Source organism: Mytilus californianus, unplaced genomic scaffold, assembly GCF_021869535.1.
Source record: "Mytilus californianus isolate M0D057914Y unplaced genomic scaffold, xbMytCali1.0.p SCAF_3, whole genome shotgun sequence".
NCBI lineage: Eukaryota > Metazoa > Mollusca > Bivalvia > Mytilida > Mytilidae > Mytilus > Mytilus californianus.
In genome coordinates, this window is record NW_026262679.1 from 127,411,850 (window position 1) to 127,424,975 (window position 13,126).

A 13,126-nucleotide genomic window follows, 5' to 3' on the forward strand; every position below is an offset into this window, starting at 1 on the left:
AAAATGGATCCTCAGTGGCCAAGTGGTCTAATTAGTTCCTCTACAGTATCACTAGCTTGTCAACACTGTGGTTGTGAGTTCGAACCCTGCACTTGGATGGTTCGTTCAATTCCAATCTTAATTGATTAGGATTGTCAGTTTTTCTAATGAACATATGTGGGTTATTCCTGGCACTAGGGTTTTGTCCACCAATAAAAACTATTTTTTAGTTATTTTCATTGTACAAGCAAAATTGATGACATAATTACTAATGCAAACAATAACAGATATTCTATAAACCATAATTGTTTATAGTTTCAGAAGCTAAAGTCCACCTATATGGATGGTATAATGAGTTGTGTACAGAAGGACAATTTATTGACACATTGGGACCAGATATCTGCTGCCACAGGCCGGCTCTCCTCCTATCAACCTAATGTACAGGCCATACCTAAAGTTTCTATAACTATCACCAATTATAAAGACAATTTTATTGTTGGTATGTTACTGCAGTTTTATTTCACAGCTATAAAATGTTCAGTTTTATCCATGTTTGTCCTTTTAACTAGTACACATTTCACAGTATCTTTTGTAGAAATTTTTCCTGTACCAAAGTTTTCTTTTCTTCCAAAAGCTATTCAGGCTATTTTATTCTTCAAAAATTCAACCCAAAACATATGTAATATTTTGAATTTCAAAAATTGGTGATCATTGTGAACTGTGAAATCAGAAATTATTGTGTGTATTTATTATTGTGATTTTTGAAGAAAGTACAAAAATGTGAGGTTAATTATTGTGATTTAACAAAAATCTGCGTAGATATCCAAATACAAGTTCTTATTATTGAAATACTCACCCAGTCACATTATTCGCATTAATGAAACCTCACAATAATTTCTTAAGTTACAGTATTTGAAAATTGTATGATTCTTGAAATTCACTTGATTTTTTCCATGATTGATTGATTCTGAATTTTTATCAAAATAAAACTGTTAAGATATGCAATTAAAGGTTTAAAAGCTTTTATATGAAGTAATGTATTTCCCTTGCAATAATTTCTGAATTTACAGTATATATTTTCAAATTAAAAGAAAAACTGTTTTCCTTTATAATCATTCTAGTATTTTTCTTTAACTTTATATTAAGCTACTTTGCAAACAAGATTTATTGTAAAATCTTTAATATTGATCAAATAGATATTAAGAAAACAAGCTGTCAAAGCAGTTTTTCAATTCACTGTATTCAAGGTGGCAACATATCTTATCATTTGTATGATTAAAATTTAGAATTTTTAGTACTATACAGCTTTTGGTTTATAATTGGCCGTCATAGCATCTTTGAATCAAATGAAATCATCTGTGTACGATAGTAAAATGCAATCATTGATAGGTGATCTATGTGAGGATGAAAATTAAGTATTTCAAGACATTTCTAATATCTATTCAAAGAATTAAATAATTAACACGATTTTATCCTATCAATTTTGTGACTTTCTATCCTGTGACTTTGTCTTGAGACTTTCTGTCCTGTGACTTTTTGTCTTGAGACTTTCAGTCCTGTGACTTTTTGTCTTGAGACTTTCTGTCCTGTGACTTTGTCTTGAGACTTTCTGTCCTGTGACTTTTTGTCTTGAGACTTTCAGTCCTGTGACCTTTTGTCTTGAGACTTTCTGTCCTGTGACTTTTTGTCTTGAGACTTTCAGTCCTGTGACTATTTGTCTTGAGACTTTCTGTCCTGTGACTTTTTGTCTTGAGATTTTCTGTTCTGTGACTATTTGTCTTGAGACTTTCTGTCCTGTGACTTTTTGTCTTATGACTTTCTGTCTGTTTACTAATGTAAAATGCTTGATGATGAAAATCTTGGAATCATCAGTAGTTTTGCATCACTGTATAACACCATATATATTTATTTCTGTTTAGATAAAGAAGAAGATGATACATTAGAAATATTTGCTAGAGACATTTTTATAAGCCATGAAGGATGGTCATTTCTGGCTGCAGGTAATTTCCTAGTTCTATGTTTTGCATGTTAATGTAGAACATGCAAGTGAAAGGAAAAGAATGAAATGCTCTACTGAAAAGAGTATGACCCACACATTTTTACCTATCCTTATCAACACAATAGGTGCATATATTTGAGTAGGAACTGCGTACCTGTTGTTTGGTTGTTGTGGTTTTTTGGGGGGAGAGTTATGTTTTTCAATCTTGAGGATTCTTTATAGCATTGGGTAGACTGCTTCAAGCCTTGTTTTTCTATTTTTTCATTTGGATATGGCATGTCTTTTGAATATAAAATTGTATTTCCTATATGGTATATTTTTTTCTTTGCATTAATCAGAAGTCAGTGCATATTTGAAGGGGACATCAACAATTGAATAATGTTTCTTGACTAAATACCCCCTTTTTTAATGCCATACTTTCAGTACAAAGTGTTACTCATATAAATAAGACATTACTGTATTTATAATTGTCAGATTTCCAGCAGATTGAACTTAGGTTACTGGCACATCTAGCAGATGATGAGATGCTGTTACAGATATTTCAGAAGCAGAATGACTCAGATATATTTGTAGAACTTACTTCACAGTGGTAGGTACTACATTAAATGAAGTACATTACTAAATTATGTGGAGTCATTATTATTCATGGTATACCAATTTTCGTGGGTATGCCATAATGGGCAAACATTGTATTTCAATGTTCAACAAACTACACATTTTCTAAAGGCTAGCTATGTAGACTTTGGCAAAACCAAGAAATAATCTATAATGTCCATCAAAAATACAATTTTTCCTCAATCTATGAAAGTTGGTATCCAGGAAAGTAAATGAATCCACAGTATACATATGTAATTAATTTCTTTCAATTGAGAAAAGTGAATTTAAATGATCATTGGCTTTCTATTATGATAGTATTTATAGACCTCTATGTCAGATGTTACATTAGATTTATGTTTATTATCTTCCTGACATTTGAAATATAGCAGCTGTTCTCACATTCATGACAAAAAGGCTCTGTCAATGGCATTTAAAAAATTATAAAGTCTACAAGCCAAAAATATATCTCAAAACATAGTTAAGATTTAAAATTGGAAATTTGAAACATAAATGACTTTACTTTTGAGCTAACAACTGAAGATATGTACACCACAATTGTTCTGAATCCATGGTATATTAATGTAAACGTAGGGTACTCATTTCAATATTTTCACAACACATTTTATTCATACAATTACAGGATGGTACACTGCAATGACCTGCCCTTCTGATACTTAAGTGGAATATAACTCTAATTCTGCATTAAAAATGATTTGATATTTGGTTTGAAACTTAATTGTAAGCCACAACAGTCACTCCTTGTTTGACTATACTTTGAATTTTTATGATACTGAGCATGGGATTTTTGTTTTAAATGTCTAAAAAAAAGAGTGGGGTATATTTTGCAAGGCATCACATGCAACTTCTTATATTGTTTTTCTTAGGCTTGGTAAATCCATTTCAAGTATTACCTCATCAGAAAGAGAACAGACAAAGAGGATTGTATATTCTGTTATGTATGGTGCAGGTATGTAAATGTATTATTGGGCGGAAGGACCTTTTTCCGGATGTAAGGATTCTGCCTTTATTTTAGTGGTAATCCAGAATTTACACTTATTGGGACTCAGGAATTAATGTTTTATTTTTTGGGATCTGGGAAAGAATGCTTTATTATTCAGGTATTTAGGATTTAGCATTTATTTTCTGGGAATTTCTGGATGACACTCCCCTGTATTGTATTAACTATTGTCAATATGTTCTTATATAATGTTCTGTAAATGACATGTAAGTTAGCCAAAAGTAGATAGGATTGTGTGATGTTATTTTAGAATGATTACTTTCAAATTATCTGTTCTGATTTGTTGAACATTTCATATTATCCTATAGAGAAAGAAATAAAACCTTTCCTCACAATCAGTTGGTGTTTACCTGGCCATTTAAATTTTTGTAAAGTGAACTGTGTCATTGAATAAATACAATAGCTGTTATTCCCTTCAAAGGGAAATTTGAATTTCTCCTTGAAAAAGCCAATTGTCCATTGACTAATTTGGCTGTACATGTAAATACATGTACCAATACCAATGAAACAGGCAACACATTTCAGCATGTATTCTTATTTATTTCAAATATCATCGATATGGCTGGACTGAAATTGGAAATTATTTATCTTTCCAAGCACATGCCTCATGACCAATTTTCATATCATGTCTTTTTATTTAATTTCAGGTAAAGAAAAGCTTGCAGAATATTTGAAGTTAAGCCCTGACAATGCAAAAGCTATAATGAATAGTTTCTTAGGTGAGTTCTTATGTATGATAGAAATATGATAATGATGACGATGATGGATTGGGGTTTAACATAGTGGTAAAATATGAATTAGAATACAAGACACAATACTAATATATGCAATATTTTCTACAGATATGCATTATCAAAAGTTAAAAATTACTATTTATTATAGAAAGTCCAATGAAATTAAGAGTTCAATGCATAAGCTATAGAATATAGAAAATCAGGTAATCTTATGGTATCAATGCATTTCAACTGAGCTCATAAAAGATACAATATATGGACGGGTTAAGTTTAAATTCTTATATATACAGATTGCTTATTTAGCTGGTTGGCAATGGCATCTGTATCTCTGGAGTGGACAATTTCTTCTTTTTATTAATAAATTTTAACTTTGATAATGAAGCAAATTGGTTTTTAAATCTGATCAAGGAAATAAATTTATCTTTTACTTATGTTAGAGACAGCTTGCTATGTAAAAAATAGATATTAATATTATTATTATTCAAACTGAAATTTTTTTATTTTATGCATGATTATGCAGATAAGTTTTTAATTTCAGTAAAGTTTCCTGCTGTTAATCAGTTTTCGAAGAAGTGTATAGAATTCTGTCAGAAACATGGTAAGTTGTTATTTAGTATGCACATATTGATTTAAGCTATCAGACAATGATATAGGCATCCGTTAGTCAATTTGGATTCCATTAAAGAGTTAAGTATATACATTTAGCAGATTAAGCAAAAAATTTTCTAATAATTCAATTTGTGCATTTACTGTAAAATATTCAATATCTATGAATAACATATATCTGTCAATGAGACAGCAACCAATACAATCTTCAACAATAGGCAGATGTCTATACAATTGGTCAATCTGTATTCCCAGCAGTCTAAAAAGCTTGACTTTTATGGGTAAATTGCAAAAAAAAAAAACATGCATGATGCAGAAGTTAGTATAGTCACCATATTCAAATATTTTTAGCTCACCAGGGCCCAAAGGACCCCATGTGAGCTTATGCCATCACTTGGCGTCCGTCGTCGTCTGTCGTCGTAAACTATTTCAAAAATCTTCTCCTCTGAAACTACTGGGCCAAATACCTTCAAACTTTAACTAAATGTTCCTTAGGGTATCTAGTTTATAAATTGTATCCGAAGTTTTGATCCATCGACAAACATGGCCGCCATGGCTAAAAATAGAACATAGGGGTCAAATTCAGTTTTTGGCTTATATCTCAAAAACTAAAGCTTTTAGAGCAAATCTGACATGGGTAAAATTGTTCAATTGGTCAAGATCTATCAGCCCTGAAATTTTCAGACAAATCGAACAACCCATTGTTGGGTTGCTGCCACAGAATTGGTAGTTTTAACAAAATTTTGCAGTTTTTTGTTATTATTTTGAATATTATTATAGATATATATAAACTGTAAGCAGCAATAATGTTCAGCAAAGTAAGATCTACAAAAAAGTCAAATGACCATAATTGTCAATTGACCCCTTAAGGAGTTATTGCCCTTTAAAGACAATTTTACACAATTTGTTCATCAAGTTTGCTAACATTTAAAAATCTTCTCCTCTGAAACTACTGGGCCAATTACCTTCAAACTTTAACTAAATGTTCCTTAGGATTTCTTGTTTATAAATTGTATCCGAAGTTTTGATCCATCGACAAACATGGCCGCCATGGCTAAAAATAGAACATAGGGGTCAAATTCAGTTTTTGGTTTATATCTCAAAAACTAAATCTTTTAGAGCAAATGTGACATGGGGTAAAATTGTTTAATTGGTCAAGATCTATCGGCCCTGAAATTATCAGACAAATCGAACAACCCATTGTTGGGTTGCTGCCACCGAATTGGTAGTTTTAACAAAATTTTGCAGTTTTTTGTTTTTATTTTGAATATTGTTATAGATATATAAAAACTGTAAGCAGCAATAATGTTCAGCAAAGTAAGATCTACAAAAAAGTTAATATGACCAAAATTGTCAATTGACCCCTTAAGGAGTTATTGTCCTTTAAAGACAATTTTACACAATTTGTTCATCAAGTTTGCTAACATTTAAAAATCTTCTCCTCTGAAATACAGGTGAGCGATTCAGGCTCTTGAGAGCCTCTTGTCTGAATTGTAAAATTCAATGCAATTACTGAGAAATGAAAGAGTAAAGCTGACAAAAGTCTTATTTTTTTGTTTTTTTATTATACTTATTTAATAACTACTTCAGTATAAAGAAAATGTTACAATAAACATTCCTCAAGTTTTAAGTTTTAGAACAAATATTAAGATCTGTAGAATTTGTAATATTTTAGTGAAAATTTTATCTGTATAATGTGTTTATACTCTGCATGTTTACACATAGAATATTAATTAACAGGTTTTACCAGCACAATTTTCAAAAGAAAGAGAATGATTCCAAATATTAAACATCCATCACCTCCTTTCAGAGCTCAAGCAGAAAGACAGGCTGTCAACTTTTGTGTTCAAGGTACATTTATTTAGTCATGAAACAAAACTAAACCAAAGTTTTGTGGTTTTAGTTTCTATTGGAGAAAAAAAACATGTTAATAATTTAAATATCAAGGTCAAAGGTCAGAGTCAAATTTGTTTTGTATAGACTGTATCTTAGGGAGTATTTTCATGTATATCAGGTGGATAATACCGCTATGGGATAGGCAGATGTGATGGTTAGTGGGACCTATTATATTGTGTTTTTTAATGGTACATCAGATCCCTGCTTTTAAAAAAATAATAATTTACATAAAAGCACTTGCACAACTGTACTAGTTTACCTCAGATTTTCCAAATTTCAATTATGCTTAATTATCTGGTTTTGCATATACTAATGGGAAATATTAATAATACCATGAAAAAGAAATTAAAAGAGCAAGTATAAATTGATTTTGAATTTAATATTTCAGGGTCAGCAGCAGATTTATGTAAAGCAGCAATGCTTCAAATAGAACAGTCACTTAGGAACCATCAACATCTCAGGGCTAGGTTTGTAGTCAACATTATCTTTATGATACCTTTATACTTTTAGAATATCATGCTGAGGTGAGGAGATTGGGATTTTGCTTGTATCTAACTTTGTGATGGATATATAGAATCATGATTGCCTTTTCCAAAATAGTGTCAGGATGGCCTACATTTCATTCCTCATTGACTATGGTTAAATTAAACACTTGAATTAATTCCAATACTTTTTAACTTGCAATTACATAGTTTCCAATCTATTACTGTGACCTGACTGAAAGTATTGCTCTCCACCTATTGCAGTTCAAAGTCCTGACCCAATTGCAGTTTGTTTTATCAAACCAAACTGTTCAACTGGTCAGAAATTTTAACCAACTGCCTTTTATCATATATTGACTGTTGTACCTCAATGACACATAGTGACACACAAATCAATTCCTCAATCAATATACAGGACAAGGGACATTTCCCTACAGCGAAGCAATCTAGTTACTTTGGTGTCAATTTTATTAGGTTGAATATCAATTGAAATAATTCTGTACTTACATGGTGTACCTTTAACTTTTGCAGACAGTTATATCAGATACATGATGAGTTACTGCTGGAGGTTCATGATGACGACATCAAGGCAGTTCAAAGTAAGCATCCTCCATTTAGCTGATTGTTTAACTCTTTTAAAATTCAACAACATAGTCCTAAAGACTATACCTCTCATCACCGCAGCAGTTATTTGCTCCACATGTTTGATACAATGTCTATATATATAACTATGTTTTGTAACAGAAAGAGATTCAGTTGAACCCCTCACATTTCACAACCTTCCTATGCCACTTTAGGTACTTTTTATTTTATTTAATTGATAAGAAAGAACCACACATTATTTTGTGTGTTGATAATCTGAAAAGATTTGTAAGGTAGATTACAATTCTCTCCCTTAACTTCTATGCCACTGTGACCCACATAATAACACAAAGTTTTGACTGCTTAACCAATACATACTGTAACAGGCAAAAAACTAGTTAGGAATTGCTGTAAAAATGATTGATATATAAAGATTGCCTAGGAAGCACATATCTTCACATATCTTGATAAACTTTTACTATCCTGTAGATCACACTACCACAAAACTTATAAAGTAAGTTAACCTTTGTGTCCTCTCTTTTCTTCCTCTACAAAAATATGAAAGAGCTAGCTAATTTGACATATACTTTAAGGATGATGAAGAATATACATTTTTGAAAAATGTAATGTGAAATTAATTCTTATGTTTTACTTTCAGGCATATTAAAAACAGTGATGGAAGATTCTGGTGCATTATGTGGTTCTGTTGTAAAATTAAAGGTTCCAGTAAAAGTTTCCATCAGTGTTGGAAAAACTTGGGGACATATGACTGCTGTAAAATAACTATGACATCATTTAGATAAAAATGTGGTGAAAAATTTTGGTCCCACCTTAGAGTTATTAGGTATAATTTGAGTCTGTTTCTGCAGACTTTGCAGAGTGTGACATTGATACTTAATATTGATTTGGACTCAGTGTTTTGAGAATTAAACTAAATGGTTTGGACTTAGTTGTATACAAACAATTAAAAATCTTACAATAACCTTGATTCACTAATATTTTCAAAATAAATGCCAGTTCACATATTAAACAAATGTTTTAAATTGAACAGGTGTGAAATTGTTTTCTCTAAATCATATCTGATTTTGAATTATACTGATTGATTATTTTGTTTTAATGTTTTTATGTTTTAAGATTTTTGTAATTTTTTGGGGTGTAAAAGCGTTCACAGAAGCAAATTTTTTATGAAGTGTGGAAAAGATCTCTCAATGTTTACCAAATTTAAAAACATGATGATACAAACTTATAAAACGAGCAACAAATAACAAATGCTAGATTCTTGGATGAATAAAGTTTTTTAGCTCACCTGGCCCGAAGGGCCAAGTGAACTAGTCTCATCACTTGGCGTCCGTTGTTGTTAACTTTTTACATTTTGAACTTCTTCTAAAGAACCACTGCATGGAATAAAACCCAAACATGGCATGAATGTTCCTTATGAGGTGCTGACAAAGTGTTGTTACTTTGAAGCCGATCCATCATCCAAGATGGCCACCAGAGGGGGGGGGGCTTAATTTAACATAGGACCTTATGGGAAATACATACAAATGTCTTCTTTTAGAGAACCACTAAATGGAATGAAATAAAAAAATGGCAAGAAAGTTATTATGAGATGCTGACCAAGTGTTGTATTTTGAAGGTGATCCATCATCCAAGATGGCCGCCAGCGGGGGACTTAGTTTAACAAATAATGACCCTATAGATAATACATACAAATGTTTTCTGTTAGAGAACCACTTCTTTTAGAGAACCACTGAATGGAATGACACCAAACATGGAAGGAATGTTCCTTATGAGTTGCTGACCAAGATTTGTTACTTTGAAGCCGGTCCTTCATCCTAGATGGCCGCAAGAGGGGGGCTAAGTTTAATATAGGACCATATGGGAAATACATACAAATGTCTTCTTTTAGAGAACCACTGAATGGAGTGAAATAAAACATGGCATGCAAGTTCCTTATGAGGTGCTGACCAAGTGATGTAACTTTGTAGGCGATCAATCATCCAAGATGGCCACCAGCGGGGGGACTTCGTTTAACATGGGACCCTATGGACAATACATACATTGTACAGATGTCTTCTTTAGAGAACCACTGCATGGAATAAAACCCAAACATGGCATGAATGTTCCTTATGAGGTGCTGACCAAGTGTTGTTACTTTGAGGCTGATCCATCATCCAAGATGGCTGCCAGCGGGGACTTCATTTAACATAGGACCCTATTGACAATACATACAAATGTCTTCTTTTAGAGAACCACTGAATGGAATGAAACCAGACATGGCATGAATGTTCCTTATGAGGTGCTGACCAAGAGTTGTTACTTCTAAGCCGATCCATCATCCAAGATGGCCACCAGAGGGGGGCTTAGTTTATCATAGGATTGTATTGGAAATACATACAAATGTCTTCTTTTAGAGAACCACTGAATGGAGTGAAATAAAACATGGCATGAATGTTCCTTATGAGGTGATGACCAAGTTTTGTTACTTTGTAGCAAGTCCATCAACCAAGATGGCTGCCAACGGGGGACTTAGTTTAACAAAGGACCCTATAGGAAATATATACAAATGTCTTCTTCTAGAAAACTAAATGGATTGAAATCAAACACGGTTTGAATGTTTCTTTTGAGGTGCTGACCAAGTGTTGTTACTTTGTAGCTGATTTGTCATCCAAGATGGCTGCCAGCAGGGGATTAAGTTGAACAAAGGACCCAATGGGAAATACATACAAATGTTTTCTTCTAGAAAACCACTGAATAGAATGAAACCAACTTGGCATGAATGTTCCTAATAAGATGCTGACCAAGTGTTGTTACTTTGTAGCTGAACCATCATCCAAGATGGCCACCAGCAGGAGACTTAGTTTAACATAAGACCCTTTGGGAAATACATACAAATGCTTCTTCTAGAGGAGCACTGAATGGAATGAAACCAAACATGGCATAAATGTTCCTTATGAGGTGCTGATGAAGACCTTAATACATGTATCTTTATAGATTGAGATATACTGTAAACTGCAAAAATATCTAGAAAAGAAGATCTACACATAAGTCAACATGAGCAAAATTGTCAATTGACATCTTGTTGGAGTTTATAATTGTCCTTAAAAAGTCATTTTCTACAATTTCAATGAATTTATTGGTAATTTCTGTAAACTTTACAAAAGTATTCTGCTTTTGATTAAATTACGGGTCCAATATTAAACCAAATTTGGCCTCAATCATTAATAGTATCTGTTATGATTTTAATCTATTTTTACATGATTTCCAAAACCAAAGCAGACTCAGGTGAGCGACACAGGCTCTTGATAGCCTCTAGTTAAGAAAATGGTTAAGTAATGTCATGGGTAAAAGACATGAAAAATTTCAAGGTATCTGGGTTTATGTGAGAAAAATATCAGAAGAGATCTAGAGCAGAACTAAAAATGAGTGAAAAACCAGAAAAAAATGGTAGTTTCTATGTTCTTTTTTTTAGTGGAGAGTGAAAGATACCATTTGTATTTTGTGCATAAGTGACTGGAAATGCTGAAGAGGCTATGTTCCCTTTTTACAGAGTAAAACACCAGAAGATGTATTTTGGTTATTTGTGTCGATGGGCTGACCTTATTTACATATACCCCCACATCTCCTTTATTTCATATAGTGAAGAGGATATGTTCTTAATTCTTTAATAGTGGTGAAAATGTCATGTGCTCATTTTAATGAGTAAAAGACGAAGTGCTGAATAGACTATACTGGTTTTAATGAGTAAACTACTAGAAGAAAGCTGAAGAGGCTATATTCCTCTTTATCAGAGTAAAATACAAGAGTTGTGAAGATTATGTACTCAATTTGATAAGTAAGGGAATGCTTCTTATTAGTAATAGCCAAGTAAAACACAAGAATTTTTGTAAAATTACCTTTTGCTCATTTTAAAGTATAGAAGACTTAAAGAGTGTTGAAGTTTTAAAGAGTAATCTACTGGTTGAAAGAAGAAGAGGCTAAGTTAACATTTTATTAAGTAAAACACATGAAGGGTAGTTTGTGAAGTTATAATTATTTTATAACTTCCAAATACTGTAACAATATGTACATATTCATAAAACTTCATAAACTTTCATTCACATTCGTAAATAAAAGAAACAGCCAGCGCTTTCTACTTCTAGTTTTAACTCCTACTCTAATGTCTCTTGTGGAGAATTGTCTCATTGGCAATCATACCACATCTTCTTATTTTTATCTTTACTACCGAAAAACTATATATATCTTGCACTCTCTTATAAACTCTCCTCTTGACTGTTCCCGATAGTAACAGGTCTCTCTGTAGAAGTATATGCTGTCAGTATTTATACACCTCACATTTTCATATCTTTAACGAACACTAAATGCAATTAATACAATTCCCCCGCCTAGCACTTGAAATTCTGATTACAAAATATTACTTATTACTAAATTATTCTTTTACAGGTTTTATTACATTATTCTGTCCAAATCCGTTTTATGTGATTTGTAAGTTCACATGGACTTTAGCTAGTAATGAAAAGTTTTTAATGAATTTCCTTCATACGAAATTAAACCCAAGAATGATCTAAGATCTTTCACATTTTGCAAGGTGTCATCTCCGCAACAGCTTTAAATTTCTTTGGATCATATCGTATACCTTTTCTAGAAACTTAATTTGTCCTAAATATTATACTACATAACGAAAGAATGCACATTACTTCTGTTTTTGTTTCAAACCAGCAGTTTTAAGTATATGCCCATAGTTTTAAAAAAAGATTTGAAAGATGTTCATTAAATGATTTCTCATAAACAATAATAGCATCAAGATATAACACTGCAATATGCCACTGAAGTCCACTAACTGCTGCTTCAAATATTCTCCTGAACGTTGAAGCCGCATTACATAGTCCGAATTGCATTGATGTATACTGATAAAGTCCACAATTTGGAGTTGAATACGCATTTTTTTTTTTACATTAGATTTCATTTCATATCCAAATGAGAACCACTTGGATCCACACAAAGCATCGAAGTGTTATTCAATCCTCAGTATCGGATACTCATCTTTAATGGTATTTCCATTTAATTTCCGAGAATCCACACGTATCCGCTATGTTGAGACTTTTTTTGTACTAGGACAATTGGAGATGACCTGGACTACATATATTCTATGATTCTTTTCTTTAAATTCTCTGTGTCAATTTCTAATTTGCTTCTTCAAAATGGTACTCTTCTCGGGGGTTCTTTGATTGGT

General features: G+C 32.2%; 1 protein-coding gene across 1 annotated transcript in view; it reads left to right on the forward strand.

Moving 5' to 3' along the window:
- The window catches only part of LOC127733757 (DNA polymerase nu-like), a 31,926-nt gene extending 23,045 nt beyond the window's left edge, over positions 1-8,881 (forward strand). Inside the window, exons 13-22 of the mRNA XM_052243072.1 lie at positions 295-478; positions 1,899-1,979; positions 2,453-2,567; positions 3,460-3,542; positions 4,241-4,312; positions 4,866-4,925; positions 6,674-6,784; positions 7,218-7,296; positions 7,843-7,910; positions 8,552-8,881. Of these exons, the coding sequence (XP_052099032.1) occupies positions 295-478; positions 1,899-1,979; positions 2,453-2,567; positions 3,460-3,542; positions 4,241-4,312; positions 4,866-4,925; positions 6,674-6,784; positions 7,218-7,296; positions 7,843-7,910; positions 8,552-8,676 (978 nt within the window). The 3' untranslated portion in view covers positions 8,677-8,881. The remainder of the gene's footprint in view (positions 1-294; positions 479-1,898; positions 1,980-2,452; positions 2,568-3,459; positions 3,543-4,240; positions 4,313-4,865; positions 4,926-6,673; positions 6,785-7,217; positions 7,297-7,842; positions 7,911-8,551) is intronic.
- Positions 8,882-13,126: the final 4,245 nt, after the last annotated feature.